This window comes from Parasteatoda tepidariorum, chromosome X2, assembly GCF_043381705.1.
Source record: "Parasteatoda tepidariorum isolate YZ-2023 chromosome X2, CAS_Ptep_4.0, whole genome shotgun sequence".
Classification (NCBI taxonomy): domain Eukaryota; kingdom Metazoa; phylum Arthropoda; class Arachnida; order Araneae; family Theridiidae; genus Parasteatoda; species Parasteatoda tepidariorum.
Genome location: NC_092215.1, coordinates 33,533,341 through 33,561,123, shown reverse-complemented (window position 1 = coordinate 33,561,123; position 27,783 = coordinate 33,533,341). Strand labels below are relative to the sequence as shown.

At 26.7% G+C, this 27,783-nt stretch overlaps 2 protein-coding genes across 2 annotated transcripts in view; one reads left to right on the top strand and one right to left on the bottom strand.

The window, feature by feature from the left end:
- LOC107450204 (tubulin glycylase 3C) overlaps positions 1-7,308 on the bottom strand; it is a gene marked incomplete in the record, with an annotated part of 20,118 nt that extends 12,810 nt beyond the window's left edge. Inside the window, 3 exon segments of the mRNA XM_071188433.1 lie at positions 2,136-2,357; positions 4,607-4,784; positions 7,174-7,308. Of these exon segments, the coding sequence (XP_071044534.1) occupies positions 2,136-2,357; positions 4,607-4,779 (395 nt within the window).
- Positions 7,309-7,472: 164 nt separating this feature from the next.
- On the top strand, positions 7,473-27,395 carry LOC107450203 (Farnesyl pyrophosphate synthase). The gene is made up of 9 exons (XM_016065947.3): positions 7,473-7,963; positions 11,330-11,501; positions 11,610-11,744; positions 11,837-11,917; positions 11,997-12,119; positions 16,739-16,903; positions 19,565-19,642; positions 22,893-23,027; positions 23,236-27,395. Exons 1-9 carry the CDS (start codon positions 7,788-7,790, stop codon positions 23,437-23,439), a joined length of 1,269 nt encoding a protein of 422 aa, XP_015921433.1. The 5' UTR covers positions 7,473-7,787; the 3' UTR covers positions 23,440-27,395.
- Positions 27,396-27,783: the final 388 nt, after the last annotated feature.

Here is a 27,783-nt window from a genome sequence, read left to right as displayed (position 1 = left end):
TTTTTTTTTTTTTTTTTTTTTTTTTTTTTTTTTTTTTTGGGAGGGGAAGATCAAGAGATGTTTGTTTATTTTGATTGTTAAAAAGTGTCCGGGAAATCGATCCTTCCGGGAAAGGGACGTCCGGATATGGGACGTTACACTGTATGCGTAAAAGCCTAATAAAATTTTTAAAAACTACTAATAACTTTGATGCTTTTACTTTGCTTTTCACTATGATAAGTCTTTAAAAAAATGAAAAAGTCGGCAACTATGAAAATTGGAACAACAATGAATTTAAAAAAAATTAAAATGGAAATATAATAAATGAAGTAAACCAAACATCAAAGTATTGTTTTAAAATCTATTTAAATATGTTTATAAGGAGTTCAACTTAGAAATAAGAAACATACAAATTTATGAAAGTATTTGCTGAAATAAAGGTTTATAACCTTAATTTTAAAACAAAAACAATATTAAAATATGAGGTCTAAAACTTCCACTGATGACAATCAAACTCAGAGATAATCAATACATAAAGTAAAATTGCCTTAGTTACCCCATTGGCTTAGATAATCCTCTGATGTTTAAAAGTCTAAAAGGAGTATTATTATTGTAATACCTCCATTGTTTATCAGTTCTCTACATTCAAATTGTGTCAAATTAATAATTTGCAAAAGGGCAATAAAAATCATAAATTAAAAATGATTAATTGTTCCTAAAACATTTGTACTTAAAATGAGTTTTTATATAGCAAATTTTCTGTATTTCCTGCATTTAATGGACAATTAAAACACAAAGTCATTTTGCTAATTAAAATTAGTGAATAAATTTCTGTGATTTTTATGAATAAAACTTTAATTCTTATTTTGCTTTATGTTATAAATTTTGACAAAGTAAAAAAAAAATTAATTGTTTATCTAAATATTTTCTTTAAAAAATACTTTGTGGGAACATTAAGTAATTTTTTAAAAAATGTTTTAGGTGTTCTCTAAAGTTGGTAAAGTTCAAGTACCATTACTGCCACTGTAGGATGGTACAAAGTTATTTTGAGATGTAATGAAGTATTCAAACTTCTACTCAACAATATTTCAAAGAGAAATACAAATATCCATTTATTATCTATAATATTTACATCATTTCAACACAAAATACATCATACAAGGCCAATTTATCTATTTCTCTTAATAATCGCCACTTTGGTGAATACATTTTTATAGATTCTCTCATAGTTTGTATATCCATATCAAAACAGATCTGTCACATGTCCTTGAAAAAGTATAAATAGTCATTGAAAAGTCGTAATGATAGTTCAACATTCCATTTGCCTATAAAATGCTATCGTGTCATAATATCCCAATTGCAAAACTTACAGCAAGTTTTAAAATGAAACCCTTTGATGAGCTAGCCTCAATATTTGTGTCTGCTTCTAATATACTTTTCAGTTGGTAATAAAAGAGATTTTTGACAGGTTCTTGCAAGAACTCTTTATAGTGTTATAAAAGAGTAAGTTTTGATTAAAATTAAAAATTACAAAATTTTTTATCAATGATACAAGTTTTTATAATACTCACTGAAGCAATGATTTTTCATCATCAGAATGAATATGTGATGCAAATTGTTGGGAAAATGTAGCAGGTATAAATATTTTTTGATCTGATAAGATACTTGAATCACTATGTTCAGACCAGCTTCTAATAACCATTGAAGAATCACAAGTATTTTTATCAGGGATTATAAGAGAGTCTGAACTCATAACAGCTAATTCTGTTTCAGGTCTTTCAGTTTCAGACAACCTACATAAATTTAAAATAAAAACCTATACCCATATCAAAACAGATCTGTCACATGTCCTTGAAAAAGTATAAATAGTCATTGAAAAGTCGTAATGATAGTTCAACATTCCATTTGCCTATAAAATGCTATCGTGTCATAATATCCCAATTTGCAAAACTTACAGCAAGCTTTAAAATGAAACCCTTTGATGAGCTAGCCTCAATATTTGCGTCTGCTTCTAATATACTTTTCAGTTGGTAATAAAAGAGATTTTTGACAGGTTCTTGTAAGAACTCTTTATAGTGTTATAAAAGAGTAAGTTTTGATTAAAATTAAAAATTACAAAATTTTTTATCAATGATACAAGTTTTTATAATACTCACTGAAGCAATGATTTTTCATCATCAGAATGAATATGTGATGCAAATTGTTGGGAAAATGTAGCAGGTATAAATATTTTTTGATCTGATAAGATACTTGAATCACTATGTTCGGACCAGCTTCTAATAACCATTGAAGAATCACAAGTATTTTTATCAGGGATTATAAGAGAGTCTGAACTCATAACAGCTAATTCTGTTTCAGGTCTTTCAGTTTCAGACAACCTACATAAATTTAAAATAAAAACAATGAGACGATAATATTTAAAAAAATTATTGAATTTACGTTTTTCCTCTTGCAAAATAAAATAAAATGCCATCAGATCTTATAAAGTTACATTATATTTTGTAAGAAAATTTGAATTAATCAAAGTATGATTTGTCTTGATCTAATTATTAAGTTAACAAATAACTTAATAATATCAGAGCACACACTTGACAGTTAAAATTTTCAACTAAATTTAAAATGTCATAAATTTGAATTTAAAATGAAAAACTGATTGTTTTATTTTATTTTTAAAGCATGAAAGGCATAGATAAAAATTAAAACTTCTTTCAATTCTTCATAATATTTTTACAAATGTCTTTTAAAATTCTGAATGAGGTTCATAAGTTTTTAATACAAGTATGATAGTTAAAAATTTTTAGTATCAGCATACTAATTAAAAAATTGAAACATTTAATAGCAAAACATTTAATAGTTTATTATTCTATAATGATCATGCTCCAAATAGCAAATAATTGACTTGTAAATTATTTGTTTACAAATAATGTTGGATACTTTCAAAATTTGCATATCAATGTATCAGAAGAGAATTTTCACGGCTCAATTGAAAATTGAAATGTATAAAATTTTTATTAGGATAAAATAAACAAAGCATTCAATACTAAAAAAATGTAGTACTTTAGTTTTTTGCAATATCACCAAGGCTTGAAACTGTCAAGCAATGGATAAATTTGTAGCATTTGTACAGCAATTTGTTACAATAATCATTTACACACTCATGTATAACTCAAGTTTTGCATGAATATAAAAATAAATGGCATGTACAGTTACAAAACAGAGTTTGTACTCCAAAGAAATATTGAGGACTTTTTAAACTTTAGCACATTTAAATTAAATTGTCAAAACACATTTATAATTATTTAATATAATACTTAAATTACTTACAAATTAAATTACATTGACAAAACTTGCAGTTGCTTCATACTGTTCATTTTACAAGGTGTATTTACACTACTAAATCATAATAGATATTTTGATTTAAAAATGAACAAAAAAATTTAAAGCTTAACATTATATTCCTCATGAATACTTAATAAATATAATTTTTTAACAATCAATTGCTCTATTGATCACTATAATTTAGTTTTATACATAATTCTAAATTAATGTCAAACACATGTCAATAAAAAAAATCTATCAATTTTAAACTTTTTGTGATCATTACGGATTTAATTTTAAACAAGAAAAAAAAATCAAAAATACAACTAAAATATATAAAATTAATTTAAATACTTTTAATTATATCATCATTCCTTTATAAGCATTTTGTATCAGGGTGCGTAGCCAAATTATTCAACAAAAAATAAGCACTTTTCAAGCACTGAAAAAATATTTTTAAGCACTTTAAAAAAATAACATAATTAGGCAGGTTTGGAAAGTATTTGACAATCGAAGGTTTTTTCTTGTTTTAATCATCAAGTAAAAAAAAAAAATCCATTTGGCATTGTTTTTGACAATTGTCAAAAATCATAAATTTTTGAATCATGTAAAACGAATGGGGTTTTCATACACTACGGAATGACTATACGCCGAAATAGATTGGTGTAGAATTAATTATGGAAACTTTGAATGTGAACTGTGTCTTTTTGCATAATTCGAAGTGAAAATCAACATAGGAAGAAAAGAAAAACAAAACAACAATAAAGGAAGAAAAGAAAATGGATTTGAGGAAAATTTACTTATGTACAAAACACAGATTCAAGAGCTTTATTTGTCTTGAAGAACAAAGACAAACAAGACCTTGTAACAAAATAAATCTAACACTACAGGAAAAATGAAATTGGGAATAAAATAAAAGGCATATTATTTTTAAAAAAAATTTAATGAAAAAGGTAAAAAAAAAACATTTTATTTTAGATTTCTATAAATATTGAATTTGAGTTTTAAAAGAGGATAAAAGTTTGTGACAAAATATATAAAACCCTTAAGTGTTTTATAAGTTGACATTTGAAGAATAAATTAAATACATTGCCTGACTGTTTAGTTTTATGTTATTAATTTTTACAGCAAATAAGGTAATAAGATTTTAATGATTCCTAAGCAATTAATCATTATTTATATTCTTACAATTAAATCACTATATTAGTGCTTAAAAATGAAGATTTTTATTATTTTTAAATTCCGAAAAATTTGAAAAAGTTCTTACATTTAAATCATTATACTTGTCTTTAAAACCTTTCATACTTACAATGTACAATTTTTGTTATCAGGTTGCTCAAATTTCCAATCACACTGGGTACCAATCGAGACACAATTAAATGATATCAGAGTTGGGTGTTTAGGTTTCTCACTATCTTCCAATAAAAATTCATTATCATCAACCTTTAGCACTGTTTCAATGGGTAAGTATGCAGAAGCCATGGTACCTAATTATCAATAAGGTTTTTTTTTAAAGAATAGTCAAAAGATATTATTACACATTTAATGCATCAATAAAAAAGTGATATAATACAAAATCAAACAATTTTTAGCAAAAAACACCACAAGTTTAGAGTGACATTTAAATGAAAAATTAACCTATAGAACGAGTATGTATTATTAAATTTTCGATTTCCAGAAATATATAAGACCTGATTTGATCTTATAGAAAGTCACTTTGAATATTGGACACAAACAAAACAAAACTTGCATTTTAAATTTTTAACGCTATATATATATTTTATTGGATTAGTGAAAAAATTGCCATATGTTATGTGACTAAGTTAAAAAAATTCTATTCATTAAAACTTATTTTTAATGAATAGGGTAAGAAAGATGCTTGGTTTCAAACCTAACTTAGTAGATTTTCGAAGAAGTATAACAAAAGAAAAAAAATCTCTCAATCAGCTTTTTAAGTCTCTTTCAATTAGTAAAAACCAACAAGCTATAGGAATGCAATTTATCTTACCATATTAACAGTAAACAAAAATATACTAATAGTTAACATGTATATTGCTATTAAAACTAAAAAATAATCCTGTAAGCATTTCAAGGTTTTAGTCTCAATATTTGAAATCAAATATTGGTGACAGAATTTTAAGAATTGTACTTATTTTTGAGAATTGCAAGTGCATCAATAAAATTCATACAGATTATATTCGAACAATTTTAATGCGACAGAATTATTTTCAAATTTAAATTGTGATACAGGAAGGCAAAAGTATAGATAAAAACAATAAAGTTAGTAGCAATGACAGGAGAAAAATCCGGCTATTCTTATGACTTTGGTTTTTGAATGACACTTAAAATATCCAAAATTAGTGCTATTTACTAGGAATGAAGCAAATGAATCCTAACAAAAAATATCAAGAATTAGAAATTTACCTAATTTTTTTTGTTGTTGAAATTTTTTTTTTCTAAAATTATTTCTTATAAAAATGAATCACACAAAAAAATCACACCATTTTTTGAAACATCTACACATACATGGAAATATAACTAATAAGATCATTAAAGAATTTTTTTAACAAAATAGAGCTTTTAATTCAAAGATTTACTTAATGATTGCAAATAATGTGATAATATAGATCAGGATGTATGTTTTCATATAATGTTAATAAATCTGTTTCACTATGTAAATGTATGTTTCTATATCATAATTGAAAAATAATTCATTATTGTAAGCATATATTCTTAATAGTTGTCGTAAGTGGAAACTATGTAACAATTTTGGACAAATTTCTGAAGAAAAAAAAAAAATTAGTTCTTGGATAAGTCTTGAAATTTTTTTGTACCCCTTTTCAAACAATAATGACGTAACAGTTTAACTGCAAGCAGTAGCCACAGTAATGAAATGTATAGGTTGAAAAACATGTTTAGGCATGTTTACTAAAGGGTATAAAATTTGATTCCCATAATTAATATTTTTGTGATAGTTTAAAACTTTAAATTGAGAATTTCTTAAAATTAAAATTTTAAAATTTTACGATGTTAGACTCAATACTAAAAACAATAAAAGCTCTCTTTTTTTTTATGGAAAAACACCTCTAAATATGTTAATCATACAGTGACCATGGATGTGTATTGTGTGAATTTCTCTCGCCTTGTGTATTTACATATATAAATATTAGTGTTAACAGGGTCCGAATTATCTAAACCTCACACAATCTAGAATTCAAACCTGCAATTTCAACTTCATGAATCGATTTGTTTTAAAATTAAAACAAATTTAATAAGAGTAATTGTTTTATCCGAAAATTATTTATCTCTAATTTAAAGGTATTTATTCTGTTTCATTGTTATTTTATTTATTTTTATTCTTTTCGCTGGGAAATTTGAATCCAAACCAAGAATTTTCCCATTGAGTCCGCAAAAGGAATGTATATTTCCTCTGCGGGGGTTGAGAAAGGGATCATTTAGTAAAGTTTTCGCCATGGAAATGCTAAATCTCGCTTGAAAAAGAATATTTTTTAAAAATTCAGACCCAAAAAAATATCTATTTTCAATTACACAAACATTAAGGGAAAAATTATAATCTTAGAAGGGGTTGCGTCTTATTCTCCAAAAACGATAGACCTCCCAAGCCCTCCCGGTCCCGCGGTTCCTGTAATCATAAATAGAGACAAAAATTTATATTTTTAAAAAAATATAAATGTTTTTACACTGCTGATAATAAACAATAACTAAACGATGACAGACAAAAAACTGTAAGTTGAGTAACAAGGAAGGAATTAATTTTATAATTAATATCTCGCGGATTATAAAGAATATTCAAAGGATAAAAAAAATAATTTTTTTCAACACGATTACATTAAGAAATGTTTAAATAGTGTCTACCTGGATTAATAGGAATTGAATTTCACTGCAGACATTTAAAACAAAACTGTGTGAAATCAAAACAAAACAGACATTTTATTAAGTTACGGTTACAAAGCAACTATATAAAAACGGCTACTTAGGATATCGGTATTTATAGACATTAACAGTAAATTTTTCAATAATAATAGTATAAAATTATTTAATTATTAATAAAAATATCAGTTTTTAAAGTCCCTTGCCTACTCTGACGAACCTTTAATTTAATATTCATAATTATTTGTGTAAAAATATGGCAACAAAAATCTTGCCTTCGTCATAAGAATTTGACAACTTTTTGAAAGTGAATATGAAAACAAAAACTAGTGCGGGCAATAAGTATTTCATTCAGTAAATATGGTAACATCTAATTAAAGAATTTTAGTTTGAAAAAGTTTTTATTTGTTTTTGTTTTAAATCAAGCTGTAGAATCGAGAGGATTTTGTTTTTTTCTCTAAGAAACGATCGGCTAAATTTGATTTTGAAAACATTAATCCGGCATGTGATTTATTTGTAGTTAGAAAATATTTTTCGGTTATCACAGTTCATTATTGTTTTTTTTTTTCTCCAGTTTTTATTCTCTTGGTATATAGAAAATGTCTGTTTGTACCATCAGTAAATTACAGGGTTTGTCGTCGTTAAAATCCGCGACTTCTAAATATTTGTTTTCTGGTTTGTACTCTTGTGCACCATCCCATCGTCAGATCTTTAGTGAAGTTGGCAATAATAGAAACTCATCAGACATTGTTCAAAATAGACTTATTAAGCATGTGTGAGTATATATAATTTCGCATTTTTTTAAAATTATATTTTAGACTATGAACAACCTATCCGAATCAAATTTTCAACTATCAATAGTATTTTTGTAGCCTTGTAATTGTAAGCCCAACGTTGAAAACAAGTGAATTCCTGGATCCATTTTGGTGAAATTTATCAGCATATGTAGTTCCGTTTACTTTCTTTTGTTAGAACCTATTGAGGTGCAACTTAAGATTCTGATCACTTCCTGGTTATTGCTAAGCTCAAGGCTGAAATTTCAAATTCTAGCAAGATATAATGAGTATGCTGGGTGACAATACTTGGGGGGGGGGGGTGTTTGAAATATTTTAATAGAGTAATTCTGTATATATATATTTGCTAATACAGTCAAACCTGGATATTTCGAACTTGAAGGGAGAGGAGAAAAAATTCGAGATATCGAAAATTGGAATTATCGAAAATCGCATGTTATCGATGATAGAATAAAGAAAAATGCTCTTTACGTACCTTATTTACTATTCCATATTTATTCTAAAAGCACTTTTTACACTTTCATTTAAAAAAATATTCAATTGTTGTTTGCTTTAAAGATATGTAAGAAAGTTTGTCTATAACACTTTCTAAGTGGACTATAGCTTTATATGTCTCCTCTGATGTATACGGCTGCCTCTCAATAAATCTCCTTACAGTGTCCACTGCAGAAAGTGCTTGTTTGTTAGTAACATTGTGTGGTAAATCTTCGATTTCCTCATATCTTCTTCTGATAGTTCACAAGAAGCTTTCGTTTGAACAATGATATCATTGTCATCCCACTGACCACACGCTGTTACTGCATCGTCTACCTTTACAAAGTCATGAAATTTCCTGTCATCAAGTTTCATGAGTCTGGTCAATCTGTTCCAATCATTTTCGGTGTAGTTTTCAGCAGAATTAACGATATTGATTGTTTGACTAATTTCGTGATCTTTAATGAATCCAGACTTCTTGAAGCCATTCATTATCGTAGAGGAAGACACATCATTCCATGCCTTGTCAGTCATTCTTAAGTTTTTTTTTCTTTGGAATATTTTTTAAAAAAAAATCTACTCTATTTATGGAAAAAAAATTCAAGTTATCGAGGGATTAGAAAAAAAAAATTGTGAAATCAGGTTTTTTTTTTAATATTGAGTGTATAGGAAATTTGAAGGGAATTTTTTTCTTGTTCGAGATATCGAAAAATTCGTGAAATCGAGGTTCGAGTTAGCGAGGTTCAACTGTATAATTTTTTGATCTTGAAATTTTTTTTTTTGGGTGGGGAGTCCCTTTAGTCCCCCTGACATGGAGAAAATCAAGTGGTTTGACTATGAGGGCTTAAAAAAATTAAACAACTCTGCAAAAGTTCTAGTTCAATCCATGTGAGGTGTTAAGGAACCTAGTTGAAACCGAAATTGTGGAAACTAAATGGAATATGTGTATAGAAATTAATTATTAAATTGGTAAAAACATCATTTCTAATATATTATCACCTTCTGTTGTTATTCTGAAAATAAAATATGTCAATAAAAGAGTGAATCGTAAATTCGAAAGTTACTTATTTCAACGTAGAAACCATTTTTTACAAATTTTTACTTAAGTATTCATAGTGTGAGTCTGCACATGAAAATGTACATCATGTTTGTTTATGTATAATAGCTCACAGGAAATTCGTCCAATTAATAAGAAATGTATTCAAGATGTCCACTCTAACCATGTGTATACTATACACCTCCTCTCCCTTATATATATTTTAAGGAGTAATGTAAATAGATTGTCACATTTAAGATTGTCACCGTCCCTCTTCTCTGCTCCCTACTAGTGTTTGATTTACTTAGCTTTATATTTTATAATTATTTAGCTTTCGTAATACGTAAGGTTTCCTTTTTATTAGTTATTGCTCTGGTAAAATTTGTCAAATATTTTGTGACCATGATTAACTGAGCAACTTTCATTAAAATTCCATTGCTAAAAAAAATCAATGTCCCACTTATTATTCAATAGTATAATATTAAATTTTAATGTATGATTATAAAAAAATAGTATAATTTTCATGGTTTATTCTTGAAAGTAGATGATTGTAATGATAAACCTATATAAACTTAAAAGATAGATTATCTAATGTAAAATTGATCCTGATTGCTATGAAATAATCAGTCATGTTATTCTTTATTGATAAAATTTCAGCTGTATTCTTCATGAATATGTATGGTTATTTTCTCCTTTGTAATGTACTTGATTTACATAGGTATTAAGTCTTTAGTTCTGTGCTTAAATATTTCAAATTTTTCATTGAAAAATTTCTTTTGGGAGGATACAGGCTACTTTCTTGTTCAGAAAACAGGTGTTTTCTCTTGTTATTCAATGGAGAAATTCCTGCTAGAAAAGAAAATATTTTCTTAAAATTTAGCTAAGTAGCCCTGTGGCAGAATTTTTCCGAGCTATCTGCTACAAAACTCTGTAGTGCTAATATTTTTCTGCAAGATACTTTTAATAATAACAAACATATATGTTACTATTTTAAAATAACAAAAGTGCTGTGTTTACAAAAAAAGCGCTGTGTCACTTTTTTTAATTGAACATGTAATAATTTTTTATTCTAATATTATGGATGATATTCTGGCATTTTCTTGGGGGAGGGTATGCACAAGTTATTTCCTTCTTTGCATTTTGTAGATAGTCAGCACAATAAAAAATATTTTAAAATCATGAAATCCGTAATAGCAACTGCCGAAAAAAATACTGACGGCGAAATCATATGAATCGTACTTCTCAAATTCATGTTTCGTTTTGAGATTAGATTATTGTAAATAAATAATATTGTATAAAAAATATCGGATTTAAAAACTATGGAGAAATGAATAGCAATATCTGCTAAAAAATTGATCTAATCATTGCCGTTAAAAGTAAATATTCAAATGCGCGATTCAAATTTTCCATACTGTTTGAAATATATTGGGTTATTTAAAATCCATGTGAATATCGATGTTTGCCAAAAATACAATTGAAACATTACATCGATTTACAATACTATCAGCTTAAATTAAAAAATCAAAAAGTATTATCAGCTTAAATAAAAAAATCAAAAAGTGATTCTAAATTCATGATTCAAATATTACGTGTACATTTCTGTAGAAAAGAAAAGGAGATTTTTTTTTCCTTTTCAAAAGAAAATCTTTCTACAAGAACTCTGTAATGTTCTGCGACAATGTCGTTGTGTCACTGCAATACTGCCATGGGGCTGTGTAGCAATATCGAGTTAAAACTTCACGTACTGTAGTATAAAAGCAATTCTGTAGTAAAAACTATTGCATGTTCTTTTGCATGACAAATATGTTAATTTTTTATTCAAATTTCTTATATTTAGATGTTCAAGATCTTTTAGTAGTTCTACTTCAACCAATCAAAATCAATTAAAAATCAATCAGTTGCATCAATCAGAACTGGAAGACTTCATTGCTGTCCGTGATGTTGTATTTAATGCTTCAATTGAACATGACAGCCAGTCACTAACTGATGTTTCAAATTGGCATTTGAAGGTAAAATCTTTATCATTTGTTTTACCTTAATATTGATTGGTAAAGGTCAAATTTATATTTTCTTTCTGTTTCGTTTTCTGAATTTTACATTACATGTTTTATTTATAGGTTTTGGACTACAACATGAAAAGTGGTAAAAGAAACCGTGGAACTGCTGTTGTAAAAGCGTATAAAGTTCTGTCGAATAATGCGACTGCTGAAGGAATATTTCATGCCAGTATTTTAGGATGGTGTGTAGAAATGGTAAGTAGCCTATATTAGTCAAGTTTCAGTGGAAAATGTAGAAATTGTGAATTTATTATTATACCAAATAATTCTTTATTTTAATTTCTTAGTTTCAAGCATTTTTTATTGTTGCGGATGATATCATGGATGAGTCTGTTTTTCGAAGGGGAGAACTCTGTTGGTATAAAAAAGTAAACTATATTTTTATTTTGATATTTTTTACCATTTTTGTTTTTGATGTAAGTTTTTATAAGTTTTTTTCCATTATAGCCAGAAGTTGGAATGATTGCTTTAAATGATAGTTTCCTTTTGCAATCTGGAGTCTATAAAGTTTTGAGAAAATTTTTTGAAGGGAGCAAGTCGTACAATCAAATTGTTCAAGAATTTCTACAGGTACTTTTTGTATAATTTTATTATTTTAATCTTTTTTAAAGTATTTTTCATGTAATATTTAAAAGTTTTTTAAAATTAAAAATAGCTAGTGTTATTTTAGTATAGATAAAAACAGATTTTTTGCTTTGACAATCTATTACAACTGCACTACACTAGCCCTCTATGCGCTGTTGTGTCAGTCTTATTTATTTAGTTATTTTTTCTCAAAATTCATTTACTTGCACGCTAGCTTCATTTTATAATAAATATTAGATAATTTAATTAAAAGAAACTTTCGATCTGAATAATTTGTAAGCCTGAAAACAAACTGGTGTATAGATAATGCAATTCGTTTATATGAAACTTTGAGCTTGTTTCTATCAATTTCAAAACTTTTTTTGTTCATATTTTTTAAATAAAATTTGCTTAATATAACTAAATTGATTAAAGCATATTTAAATCTAAATTATAAAGTTAATGTATACAATTAATTGAATGTTCATAAGTGTTTATATGAATGACGAAAAAGATATTGCAGGTGCCAATTTAATTTTTACTAATGACTGTTTTATTCGGCTAATAAGTTGAACTTTGGACATTTTATATAATACTTTTTTAATTGATTAAAAGTAAATTTTTTTAATACTTATAAGGATTAGTCTTTTAAACCCTTTTTTGTTGGTATGCTTACTCTACCAGAATTGGTCATCCATTCTGTGGATCACTTAAGATTGACTTCCAAGTAGTGTTTCTGTGGTCTCAAACAAGCAGACCTCCTATGACTTTGTGTAACATGGAATTTTTTTTTTTTTAATAATTCTATTTCAGTTTCTTCATATATTTTGTGTTTTAATAAGAAATACAATGAATGATGTCAGGAATTTTAGATGTTAGGAATGATGTCAGAACTATGTTTAGGAATTTCATAATATATTACTATTTTTTTAAAATCATTTTTCCAAACATGGCACAATTATTCTGTATTAACTACATTGACTGAAGCGCTATTGATATCAGATTTGGAGAAAAAAGTTGTTTTTTTTTCAAATTTTTTTTTTCTTTAAAAACAAAGGCTGAAATAATATTTTAAGCCCCAAATTAAAAATAACTATACTATTCAAAGTATTTCATGGCAACTTTTTTTTGCTGTTAATTAATGTTTTTAATAAACAATTCAAAAATATCTACTACAACTTTATTAACATGCATATTCAGTTTGAAAAGAATAATAATAATGGAATCATTAAAAAAATAAAAATAATGCTTATAAAATAGTAAAATTATTTTTTATCACTACTGGATTAAAATAAAAAGAGAAATACTTTTATTTAAAAAACTTTATTTTAATGAATAAAAATAAATGTACACAAATAATGTGTGGTTCTTTTGTCGTTTCTTCTTTTGATTGTAGCAAACATATTCTATCGTTGTCAACCTTTTTTTATCATAAATTGTTCAATAATACTATTTAACTAAGTTTAAAGGCTATCTGAACATGCATTTGGTGATGTATTTTATTTAAAAATTTTTTTATAGAGAACATGACTTAATCTTAAATTTGTCAACCTCACATTGTTTTTTTTTTTTAAAAATTTTTATGGATATTTTTGTGGAAACACAATCATACATAAACTTTTAAATTTAAATATTAATTGTTTATGAAATAGTTGAAAAATTTAAAATTTTTTTATGTGAAATTTTAATATTTTTATCATTTGATTCTATACAAACTAAAAGTATTTTTTATGAATGATGAATTAAATTATTAAAAAAGTTTTTTTGTTAAATAATGCCCAGTCTTGTTTATTTTGAAAATAAATAAATAAAAAAAAAACATTTGGCTTATATCATGTTTTAAACCACATTGATTTAGACAAGCCAACCTTGTGACTTATTTCTAAATAATTGTTGTATTTTTTGTACCTGGTTTTGAATGAAATTTTTTTTTTATTGTGTCAATTTTTTATGATGAAGAATCTTTAAAAAACCTGATCTTTTTACGTGCTTCTCTCAATCATTACATCTGAGTTCTTAACATCTTATATTTATTATAATTATATGTTTGTTTTATTTAACATAAATAGTTTCAAGAAATTAAAATTTTTCGAAATTTGCAACCTTGTTGACTGCATTTTAAAATCAAAAGCTTTTTTTTTCAAACCAGACATAGTAAGACGTAAGGCCAAACATATTTATGATGCTGTTTTATGATGCTGTATTTCTTGCTTAAATTTCGAAACTATTTCATTAATGAATTTACAATTCTCTGGCAGTATATATATATGCAGTATGGTGGTATAGAGATATGTGGTAGTTTTAATTCACCATCATCTGTCATCGAAACCACCTACTTCTTTGTTGGACGGTGCCAGACTGTCGAGAAGGGAAAGTCCCGAATATGAAATTAACTTTTTTCTACAGAACAATCTAATTATAGCAATCAGTCTTTGTCCTGCAACGCTGAGTGTAAGCAGCTCTCCGGTATCGATGTCACTGTATAATTATTTTTCTTCCATATTAAATTTGATAAGTTTAATTCTTGAATTAATTATTGTCTTTTTTCCTCCCTTGCTCCACAAATCACTACACAAACACACACACACACTCAGAGATATATATAAGAACATACTACGTGTAAACCGAGAGAATAAATTTAGTATATATTTGATGTTATCAGGTTGGAGCATTTCATGCTAATTACAAAAATATTTCTCTATGCTGTTTGTTAGATCATTATGAAAACTAAAATCTTTATTAGAATGAAAAATCTTTTACTAAATGCTTATTTTTTACTTGAAATCACTTTCAAAATTTTGAACAACTTTCTTGAAGTTTAATAATAGAGAGAAAAAATTTGTACAGTACAGAACCCGTTATCCGGAAATCAGAAAACCGGAAAACCAAAAAACCGGAACGAAATTCGATAAATTTTCCCGCAATTTTTTAAAAAAAAAAAAATTTTTTTCCTCATAAGATTTTAGGATTTTTCTTTCTTTTTTGAAAGATGTTTACCTTACCATCACTTCAGAAATAATCATTAGTGTATTACCTCATCGTTTTTTCTTATTTTTAAGATTATTTACAAATATATATATTTTTTTAGTTGTGTTTAACACTAAAAAAAACGGCTTTTGTAGCGATTCAGAAAACCGGAAAAATCAGTTATCCGGAATAGCGATAGTCCCGATCGTTCCGGATAATCGGTTCTCTACTGTATTATATAAGTTTAAGATAAATTAAAAATTTTAATTTCTATAAGGCTATTTCAATTTTTATTTGAAGGATGAATTAAATAGCAGAGAAGAGTTTCAAATTACATTTGTAGAAGTTTTCGAAATTAAGCCCCTCAGATACAGTTGTGTAAACTTAAAATTATGTTCTGTAGTTTTTGTCAGCTGCTCTTGTGTGCTTGACAATTAAGTAATTTCATTTGAATAAATAAAAATGTTTTAGCATGATATATTGATCATAAATATTTTTCTTGAAATTTTGATAAAATCTGAAATATCTACATAAAAATAGCTATGCTTAATTTTATTACTATTTTAACAAAATTTATTTATCTAACATTTATATTTTTTTCATAAAATTGTGATTCATTGAAACTAACTACATATTACTAACTCCTAGGGTTCTAAGGGGGACACTAAAAATTTTGAGATATTGAAATTTGAATTCAGACTAATTCAATTAAAATATTTTTAACAATTTAGTCAAATTAAATGCAGTAATACTTTAAAAGTTGTATACCATGTATTTTCTTTAAAGAGCCTTTTCTTTAAGCAGTATTTTTGCTGCATTTAATTTTAGGTTATTTTTCTGTTTTATCATCATCTTCTGATGCTGTAACTTTTTTTTATTTTTAAATATCTCTGATTATTTCAAATGACCATATCCGAAGACTCCCCGTGTAGTAAATGGTGACTGATGCACGTTAAATCTGTCGAGTCTCAAGGTCCTCCATGTTCCCACAACAAATCAATACCTCTGGGGGTACTGATCCAGGAGTTTCCTTGTCTTCTGGATTGGTTCAAAATTACAAGGCTATGGAGTTGAACGTAAGTAGTCGTAAACCCATGAAATTGGGTCGGCTGTTCAACGACGGTTATAAAATAAAATAAAAAAATGACCATATCCTATTTCATCCTATCCAAAGTAACTACTTCATCATATATATCAGTTTCTTTTGAATTTATTAAATTAACAATTTTTTTTCTAATCTTATAAGCAGATATTCTTATCTATACCATTATTTATTTTTGTTTGTTCATTTTAGGACATATTCAGACTAATTCTTTTCAAAGATTAAAATTTGTTTCTTACTAGGGATTCAAAAAATCACTCATAAAATTATTCTACAAAAATGCTTCAAAGAGTGAGAGATCTTATAAATTCTTTAGGTACTAAGAAAATAGAAAGATTTTTTTTTATATTGATCAAAAATATTTCTTGAAATCAAGGTTCACCGAAAAAGTATTCAGCTAAGAAAAGTTGATCTTTTTTTCAAAACTTAGCACAGACTTAGGAAATTAAGATTTTTTCCTGAGGTCAAAAAATTTATGTTATCGAAGTTTGTGATATCAAGGTTCCACTATATATTTATTTGTTGAGAGTATTCAATTCAATTTTCTTTATTTTAGACAAATGAAAAAACAGTTTATGGACAATGCTTGGACATGCTAAGTAATCCCCCACATGGGAAACCACAATATGACCTCTTCACTATGGAAAGATACAATGCTATTGTTGAGTACAAAACATCATATTATACATTTTGTTTACCAGTTCACCTTGCTATGCACCTTGTGAGTGTTTATGTTATCCTTTATATTTTAATCTCTTTTTTTGTAAATAGTTATATTAATCAATATTTAATCTCGTTAAATGTTTTAAAATTGCATTTGCACGATTTTAATTTGGAATCATGATGAAAAACAAACACTATTTAAACAGCAAAGCATTTTTAAAGATCCACTTTAATCATTAGTCATGATCCAGGTTCATGGTCATTTATAGGGACGGTTCTAAGAAGTCATATTAAGCTCGCAAAAACAATATTTTTTTTTACTCCCTACAGTCTTTAGTATGACCCCCTCCCACTACAATGACACTTCCTTTTAAATGACCAAAACATAAAGTTCCATAGCTATTCCATTAGATGTCATACTAATTTAATGCCCATTATAACATCTGTTATAATTGAACTTTTCATTCTTATATAGCTATCAGAACTCAACATCATTTTCTTTCATTCATAAGAAAATCCAATTGTTAAATACTTAATAAATTTTTAAAAAGATACTTTCTTTCACAATGATTTAATTCCTCACAAAAGTTTAAAAAAAATATTGAAAGCACTTTCTTTTGATGTTATGTACATCATCAAAAGGAGATATTGTGTTAAGGATACAATACTAGTCTTTGTAAAATTTAATCAATTGGCGGTTAAGTGAAAAATATTCACACCACAGTTTTCAATTTTTTAGAATATACCAGAAGATTTTACTTTTAATTGGTAACAAACTTTAGGAGATTCAATTTAATTTAAAAATATATATATTTTCAAATGTTTTTGACCACCATTTGATATGAATTGATAATATATATAAATGCATAAAAATCATAAAATGGTATGTTTTAGATTTGCCAAAATATAAAATATTTTCTGTCCACAAATATAAATAAATTGTTAAATTTCCTTCTACTTTGAAAAATTATTGTCAAAGACAGTAAAAGTTGGTAGTTATGTATTTATACCTTTCTTCATATTATTATTTTTTTTAAAATTTTGCAGTTTGCTAGACTCATGTTATTTGGCAGAAATGGATACTTAAAACCGTTATACTCTTTTTATATATTTTTTATTTTTAATGTATTTTTTATGTTTAATGTATTATTATTCTAAATTGTTTTTAAATTTTGTCAATTTGTCAAAATTCATCTAGTATATATTTTAAGTAAATATTTTGATATTTTTGTACTCTCACTCACAATGAAATCTCACATGAGTGAAATACTTTCACATTAGTTACTAGATCTTTTTATGTTCCTTTATTTTAGAATGTATTCTCAGAATGACATCTAAGTATCTGCTGGTCATAATATGTGTGTGTATACACCCTTAATTTTTTTTTAAATAGTTGTATGTTTTATTAGCCTTATTTATTGAATTTTAAGTATACTAAATTAAATTCTTTGTGAAAATTTAAAAAATTTATTTCCTTAGCCTGTATGGACATATTTTGTTTATTTTTGGTATCTTTGTAACGTTATTTTTTTTTTTAGCTTAAAACTGTTTTGTTTTAAGTTAAGTTGTTTCTGCTGAGTTTTTTTTACATGAATTGCAATTATAAATAATTACAATTGAAAAAGAAGGGAATTTACATTTAATTTTATTTTATAATATGTGTTATTATATTATCTAAACTTGTTCAACTAACTGTAAGTTTGCACTATTTTGTAACAATTCATTCTTACATGTATCACATTGTTGAACTTAACCCATATCCTCATTCATATAGAGTTTTTATAAGAAAGTTTTAGCACTATTTTAACTTCAAAATTTTATCATTATATCTAAACCCTTTTAAATTATTTAAAACTACCTACCATAATTAGTCTAAAGCTAAATCATATTAATGAAGAGAATTGAAATTTGGATAATTATTTTAAAAGTTTGCTTTATGTTTTAAGTAGATTGTACATGGAATTTAATCATCTAATTATCAACTCAGTTAAATGTAATTTAAATTGTATGTTATGAAATTTCACTAGCTCCTTTTCTCTTTTGTTTTTCATGACCTGGGTTTTCATTTTAGTTTTTGATAGCTAAAATCAGTTATTGGTAGTTTAAACCAGTGTTTAACACCAAAACGCCAATCCTAATGGAAACATAAACAGGTCTTTCAATGAACTGAATGTACAAGACGAATGGTGTGGAGCCTTTTAACTGTTTCTTTTTTAATGTTTTTCTCATAACAAGCCTCATAAGTTAGAATTCCAAAGCAAGGAAAGAGGTTCAACCGGTTCTATTAGGTAGTGAGGTTTCCTTTGCATATTTATGAAAATTTTAGCTTGCTTCAGATTTGGTTTTCATTTACTTTCAAAACAAAGAAGAGGCTTTTATGAGGAAAATATTTACGTTTTGTCTTTGAGCTCGGCTGTCAAATACCTTCCTGTTTATTTTCCTCACAAATCAAAATTGACTGGTTGTCCAATAGAGCTTGTCTATTAAAAATTAAAAGCCTGTGAGTATATTAACTCTTACCATAACTGATGACTACTAGTGTAAAAATGGAATTCAAGATGCAACCCTAAATAGGAATAGGCATTAGCTGTGCACATATTAATGTATATTTAATAATTTTTTTTCATATTAAAGCAATGTTATAATTTAGAGTAAACTTATTCTTATAACTTTTCAATTTAATTTTATGTGTCCTTAATGCTCTTGTTTTTAATTACAGATTGGGGATAAAACAGCTGAAGAATTTCAAATAACTAGAGATCTAGGTTTGAAACTTGGTCTTCTTTTTCAGATTCAGGTAATGATTATTATTTAGATTTAATCCATTCTTCTACTGAAGCTGTTTTTGAAAATATTTAATTAATCATTGTAATAAAGTTATAGTATCTAAACAAAAACTTTCATTACTTGAACATCTATAAGATGTTTTGAAATTTGAAGAGAGCAAAATACCTAGCAAAATTACCACCATTAACATTGAATATTTTTTGTATTACTTGATGTTCAATAAGTCAATTTTTTCAATGATTGGAAGAAATTGTTTCCCAAACATCAATCTAAAATGATAAAAGAGTGAAAAGGGTAGAAAAAAATCAACAACTTTGGGAGGGAGTTTTATCTAAACTTCACCTTATTCTTATTAAGTATTCCTGTGATCAAAATATACCATGAATGCTTCGTTTAAAATTCATAAATAAAAGATATTTGCAAACTTTTATCAAATATCTTCACAGCTTTTATAAACACTTGGGAAATAAACAGAAAGTAATTTAAGTTTATTGCCTGAAAATATTTTCTTTTAAATAGAGAAAAAAAAGTTTTATCCAGCCAATTTTCCAAAATTACAAATGTCATTGAGCAAAGAACATGCATTAAATTGTGTCTTTGCTATGAAATTTCTACTACAAAAGCATTTGAAATGTTTTAGACAAAAGTATTTGATGGGTAAAAATAGTCCAATGATTGTAGAGAGTCTGTCAAAGATGGTTAGCCATGTGCTGGATCATTTATTTCAATTAATGATCAACATTTTTATCATAATTAAGTTTTTCAACAATTATAAAAAGATTATGAAACTGTACATTTTATTTACAACATACTAAGATGATTTTTTAAGTTACATATGTATCATACCAAGCATACCTTGAGTGCCATAATAATAATATATGAAAATCAAGGGGGAAGAATAGTTCATCTCCATTTTTCACAGAAAGGACAATTGGATACTAAGTTTTGACAAATCAATAATGTGTAAAATCAGTTCTCCCTGAGTGTTATTACAGAGTGAAGATGGGCTATGTTGTGAAAAACTCTTCCTGTTCAACTTGAAATTAGTTTTTTTTTTTTGGAATGAGCTTTCAGGGACAAACCAGTCTTCCCTTTGGATTTTCATATCAGTTCCAAGTGGAGTTGACTTTAATATTTTATACTTTTTACCGCTTTAATATTTTATTCCGCACCGCCTTAAAGGCCGCACTTCCGTTTTTTTCTTCCCATTAACATACTATAAAGTATGAAATGTAATTAGATAATCTCAATCATATTGATACGAAGTACTACATATAAATTCGGTCACAATTCGTTTTCCAAATACGTAATTAAAGTTTGAAATCGCATAAAAGTTATTCGCAGTGAAAAGAAAGAAGGTAACATCTTTAAAAATGCAGAATAGTGTGCATCACATCGATTCTTATCAAGTATCACATGTGTGAAATACACATGAAAAACAATAATCTTTGAAACATAAAATCTATACTTAGAAAACAGTCATTAGTTATGAATCTTTTTTTATTTCGCATTATAAAAAAAAGAATTGAGAGAGATACTTAATTACAGAAGAAACATAATCATAATTTGAGAATGTGTATGTGATTAAAAATTAACGAATCACAAAATGAAAATAAATGACCAACTTTTTATTTATTTTCAATCTTATATTTAATCAATTCCATCAAAATCAGATTCTTCACTTTTGGAACAAATCAAATGTTGATGTTTATGTGAAGTTTCTTTTTAAAGAAAATTATTAGGTTTGAATATTGGAATTCTTCAAATCCATTTTATAGCTTAGCAAACGAAATATTAATATATTTGCTAGAAAAAGAATTATAAATCAATTGTGTAAACTATTAGAGCGTACCTTTTTATTACAGTAGAGAACCATTTATCCGGTATCCAGATAACCGGGAAAAATTTCTATTGGTTTTCCCACCATTTTAAACTAGAACGATTATGAAAAAAAGCGGAAATTGAACTCATCCTTGAAGTTGAGTAGAGGAAAATCTAAGGAAGGGGAGAATTCCCCCCCCCCCCGTTTACACAGAGAAACGTCATTTCCTCCGCGACCTTGAAGGCAGGGAAGGGAGGAATGTTATTTTCTCCTTCAGGCCATCAATCAAGCTCAAGGGTGTGGCATGCTGATTTCGTTTTCTGTTTGATTTACGAGGGGTGTGGGGAAAATGCATTGCATGCATATCAGTGAACAGAAGATGAAAGAGAAAAATATATTTATCTATTTGAGATCAATTAATAAAAATAAAATCTTTTTCTTCTGAATAAATTCTCATTCTTCGGAAGTGCGATATCATTTGCAAGTTTTTATTGATGTGGAATCACATCTGCTGTAATTAAATATCGTGTTTTTATCAACAAAAAAAAAATAAAAATAAAAGGAGAATTGTTTATTAATTTAAACATAGGATTATTTTATGAAGCAGATTGCAGTTTTGTTTTTCTGATTTCACTATGTTTGATTTTTTTTCTTTTCACGATAAATTTCGCACTCAATAAATTAATTCTTTTTATTCATAAATTTTATCATTAGGTTTTTTTTTAAAATTCCGTTGATCTTGCCTTGTTCCGGGTTTTAATATTTATGCTAGTGCCTTTTTTAACTATCGTTTCAGTTCGATAATAAGTTTTCCTTTTATTTTATCGTTTCCCCCTTATAATTAGGTATGAAATATATTGCATTATTTAACCATTGGTTTTGTTTATATTAGTTAATTTAGGAATTGTAATTATTTTTAAAAAATAAATACGAGAATTTTGTATTTTTTAAACTTGTTTTTCTTGTCTAAACTTGCAAATTTTTTTATTCTTTTTAAAGTTAGGAGTACCTCTCTTTTTTCTCTTACTTTATGCATTACACTTTTTCCTTGTAATTCGGATTCGATAAAGCATCAATTAACGACACTTTCTGGTCGATCCAGAAAACCGGGAAATTCAGACATCCGGGATAGTGATGGTCCCGAGCATCCCGGATAATTGGTTCTCTACTGTACTTTATATTCAACCTTTACTTTGGTAAAAACAAGGACTTGAAAAGATTTATTACAGCCTTCCTCCCCCCAAAAAATTACTCACCTCTTTATCAGAATCTGCTTTAAGGGCAAATAGAAAAACCTGGCTTTTGAGAATTATATATATTTTTATTTTTACCTTGTTTGAATAAAAATTTGAATCATCTAACTATATTAGAAATCTTTATTTCTGTCTACAGACATATTCTTGCCTCATTCTTCGAATTTCAATATTTTTTATTTTAGGATGATTTCTTAGATTGCTATGGAGATCCTGAAATTACTGGCAAATTGGGAACTGATATTGCTCAAGGGAAATGCTCATGGTTTGCAGTTACATTCTTGGAAACTGCGGATGATTCTCTTAAAAAGGAATGGATGGTTAGTCTCTAAACTTAAGTTTAAATTTATTTAATTGGTGTACATATATTTATATATGCATATATATATTTATACCAGAAATATTGGGCCCCTTAATGGTATTAAAAAGGTGTTGCTGTTAACCCTTAATGGTGTTAAAAAATTTGTTTTATAATATTTGTTTTAAAATCTACTGTTATTTATTGAAATGTTAATTATCTATTTGCAGGAAAATTATGGAACTTCAAATGAAAAGTCAATTTCACAAGTTATGAACCTTTATAAAACTCTGAACATGCAGGATAAGTATATGAAGTTTGAGCAGGAGCTTTATTCAGATATTAATGGTTTAATAAAGGACAAATTGAACAATACATCAATGCAAGAGCTTTTTTCTTACCTTCTCAATAAAATGTACAAACGGAAAAAATAGTGCCATGTACTCAGGTATATTTGTGTGAATATTATTGAAAATTACCACCCACAAAGTATTGTGCTTCTGTTTTCTATCTATGTATCTGACAAAAGAAAATAAAAGAGTTTATAGCTCTTTTATGGATGCTGCTAAATATTGATTTGACAGTCCACCAAATTTGGTGGAAAATGTTGTATTGTTGGGATGGTAGTTATATAGTTACCTCTTTCATTTGGGGAAAATTTATTTGCAAGAAAATTTCACTATCTAATTTTACAATCAATTTATTATAATCATGATATATAATTTTATTTATATCAAATTTACAATCCTATTGGCAATTTGTTTATTTGTAACATATTTTTTAATATGTATATAATTTTATTAATTACTATTTTTATTGTTTTCCCTTCTCTTGAAGCCAAATTTTCTCATTCTTTTGGAAGTAACTAGTAATATCTTATTTATAAGCAAGGCTTAACTTGTTTAGTTTTGGTTTAATGATGGTATGGGACTATTCGGTTTTAATTATTTTTTATATATTCTCTTCTCTTGAAGGTACCTATTAATATTGGAATTATATCCAATACTTAACTAGTTCAGCCTTAGTTTAATGATGGTTTGTGACTTTTCTTTGCTAATTACTTGTTTATATTTTTGTGAGATTAGAGAGGTGTTTACTTTGTATTTCGCGATGCTGTTAATTGGATTATTAGGTCAAAAGCTATTCAGGATGTTTCTTTTTGTGCACTGTGCATATTAAATTTGAACTGTATTTAAATTTGACCTAGTGGTGGTTCTAAACAATTTAATATATACCAATGTTGCATTTTTGTTGTAGCATTTTTTATGGGCTAAGAATATCTGTACAAAGCATGTATTTTATTAAAATCGTTTAAATTAGATCAACCAAAGCTTTCATATTTTAACTAAATGAATTTGATATTTTTAATAATTTCTTTTTATTCATTTTTAAACTCTTGATCAGAGGTCTTCACATGTAAACTAGTCTTAAAGCTTTATAAATGGACGTGTTTCGGTCACTCTTAGTTGGATTTCAGAAAGAGGGTGCAATGTTAAATCAGTGAATGATGTAAGTGAAAAAAAAAACTACCTTTGTATTTTATCAGCTTTCAGAAAGTTTTAGTGATATAGACCATCACTTACACTCAAACTTGATCACAAAATCCCAGTCACTGCTCCTTAGAATCAGCACCAGATTACTGTACTGGTATAGCTGGTACTGCATATGTTTAAGGAAATTTATAATATTTAACTCATCAGTAAAATTGGGAAGTTTTCTAGACAAGTGGTTTATTAGCAGAGAATGTTACTGATCGAAATAAGAGTCGTGAAACAAATATTGTCATGAAGATGGTTCTGGTTTCAATGTGTTGTTTGCCTTAAGTGCCAATTTATATCTTTAAATGTATATAAAATCAGAATTGTGCTTTCAGGATAATTCTTAAATTGTATATAGGGTTTATTTTCTTTTACAAATTTCTATTTAGTAATTTGACAATACTAAAAAAAATTTTTTTTAAAGACAAAATTATATTTTACTGTTGTTTTCTATGTATATAGGGTTTTTCTCTTACAAGTTGTTATTAAATAATGTGACAATAAATTATTTTTTTTATATACAAAGTTGTATTTTACTATTGTTTTCTACTACCAATCCATTCCACATTAATTATAAATATCTTATTTTTTTAAAGGAGTGCAGGAAGTCATCAAGTGATATTTTTTTCATGAGCTCCATTAATTTTGGTTTCACTGCTTCAGCTGAATTACATTTTGCTTTTTTTCTTACCAAAACTTGAATAAGGTTTTAGGAAAAATTATGTGGAGTTGGTAAATTTAAAATGGATACTCTGACACTGGGGTGCTTCTGGTTCATAAGATCCAAAAGTGTCATGACATACATAGCTGTGACTCATTGTTTTCATGTATTTTTGAATGAAATCAAGTTTTTTTTTATGAGTGATCTTTTATTTCCTTGAATAGTTCAATAGTCATGCAATCAATGTTTTGATTGATGAACCGGCACTTTGATTGTATGAATAGTTCTTTTGGTTTCTATTAATTCTAAGAATTTTATATTTTGATTCCATGAAATTTTTTTGTTTCTGTCATGATTCCATTTTAATATGACTATATTATGTCCATTTTGATTTCATTAATCTTTCAAAATGATGTGTAAAAAATAAAATCCATGGTTTGTATGAAATCTTTGTACTATTTCTCAGTATCTGTAGCAATCTTATAAAGTGAAACACAGGAATCTAAATTGTCTGTTTCCAAAAATCTGATTCATAAAGAATAGAAAAGAACATGATGTTTACTAAATTGTTCATATCCTGAAAATAATATTTTTTTTAAATGTAAAGCAATGGAAGTAACAAATAATATAATGTACAAATTTATTCTAGAAATCAAAAAGAAAGTCACATTATTTATTAGCAACATGTTATTGGTTTTTAAATTATTGATAAAGTATTTTTTTTGTTGCTTAATCTTATTGATTTTAGTGTTATTTAAGTTATATAATGATATAAAAAAAAAAAGCATTTTTCTTTAAACCATGCTTAATTTAGTTATTCTACTTAATATTTTGTGTTTTTTTTTATTCCTCTAATTTTTTAAATGAGATTGTATATCTCAGAGAATTGTTTGCTATTTATTATTACACCATGAAAATTTTTTGCTTTGAAAAAAATTTGTGACTAATCAAACATTCAAATATTATATGTGCTTGAAGTATATGCTTTAAAATACATTATGTAAGCAAATCATGCTTTAAAGTACATTATGTAAGCAGTTAATTATTTTGCTCAGGAAATAAAGAAAAATTAGCTAAATTTTATAAAATGGCAAACTATTTTATTTATCCAATGAAATTAAACAATAGTTTTGTTAATTTTATTTATTAGGTTAATAGAAATTAGGATTTCGTATAAATTTTTTCTCCTATGAGGCTGAGAACTATATCAAAACACATCAAATTAGCATTACATAGTTTAAAGTGAAAATAAAACCATTCTTCAAGGAATAAAGCTTTGTTCTATCCTAAGTTTGAAATGCTTTCCAGTTTATTAGTTTCAGTTGAAGTTAATCAAAGCTGAAATCTTAATTTGAATTTATATGAATAAGATTAAAAAAGTTATTTTATTGCTGTCACTACATAATACATTATTGCTGTCACTACATAGTCATCCCAACTGCTCTTTTAGATAAAAGAAAAATCTAAATTTAGCATCATACTTATTTTTAATCAGCATTAATATAAATATAGTTTTGCTTCAGTTTTCATTAGCTTAATGCTTTTATTTTCTAAAAGAAAAAGTTATAGAAAATTGAGATATTGAATTGTCTCAGCCAAAATGCAACAGGTTTTGTATGGCTTTTACTGAAAGGTACATTTTTAGTAATGCATGTAATACTTTATCAAAGATATGCAAATATTAATAAATTGTATCATTAATAAACTTATAAAATTTTTTGCTGTTAAAGTGTAAAATGTATTTTTTAAACAAATTAAAACATTCATTCTGAATTATTATTAATACTTAGTATATTAATTCATATATTAAATTTTTATATATATTTGTTGATTCTTTTCTGTGAAAATGATTTTAATGTATTCTTTTAAAAAGACTACTGAATATTTCCTAAAAAGTGATAGAATGGCTGTGTCATTATTAGCATTTATTTTGAAAGCACAGGATCTTTCTATTTACCGTTATGTATTAATAATAAAAGTGTTTATATTTTTGGCTCTTCAAAGTTGAATTGCTTAGATGGAAAGGTGGAAATATCCTCTTAATGTCACTTGTGTAAAATCTTATACCATTGCAAAATTTGTTATGTTTTACGTAGACTCATAGGTAATATGAAAAGCTTACATAGGCTCAAATATTTAAAGTATTACTTTTTAAATTTTATATTTTTCTAATAAACTTTGTTTATATACATTTTGTAGTTTTTTTTTTTTAGTCTGAGTATCTTTCTGTGTTTATATATAGTGCAGCTTTGAGGAGAACTCCTCCAGACTGAAAGTATGGGGTTGTCTGCTGCTGTGGTAACAAGCGAGAGTACATTTCTAATGGGGGTGAAATGGAGGAAAGAAGGTGTCGATTGGTTTACTTACGACGACCTACGCTAAGATTAAGACAAAACTATTCACCCCATACCACTATTCAAATTGATCGTCCCTTGTAACCGTAGTACCCGCCACGACGAGACGGGTGTCTGGAAGAGTTCTCCTGAAAGCCGTACTATAGATATATCAGTCAAACTCTTTAAAAAAGGTGTCTGAATTTTAACATATTTCATTAGGTTTAATAGAAAGTTTTACTCTAA

Excerpts from the sequence above, each read along its gene's own strand:
- LOC107450203 (XM_016065947.3), top strand. The coding sequence starts at position 7,788 with ATGTCTGTTTGTACCATCAGTAAATTACAGGGTTTGTCGTCGTTAAAA. Across the intron at positions 11,745-11,836 it reads TAGGATGGTGTGTAGAAATG|TTTCAAGCATTTTTTATTGT; the intron begins GTAAGTAGCCTA and ends TTAATTTCTTAG. Across the intron at positions 19,643-22,892 it reads GTCTTCTTTTTCAGATTCAG|GATGATTTCTTAGATTGCTA; the intron begins GTAATGATTATT and ends TTTTTATTTTAG.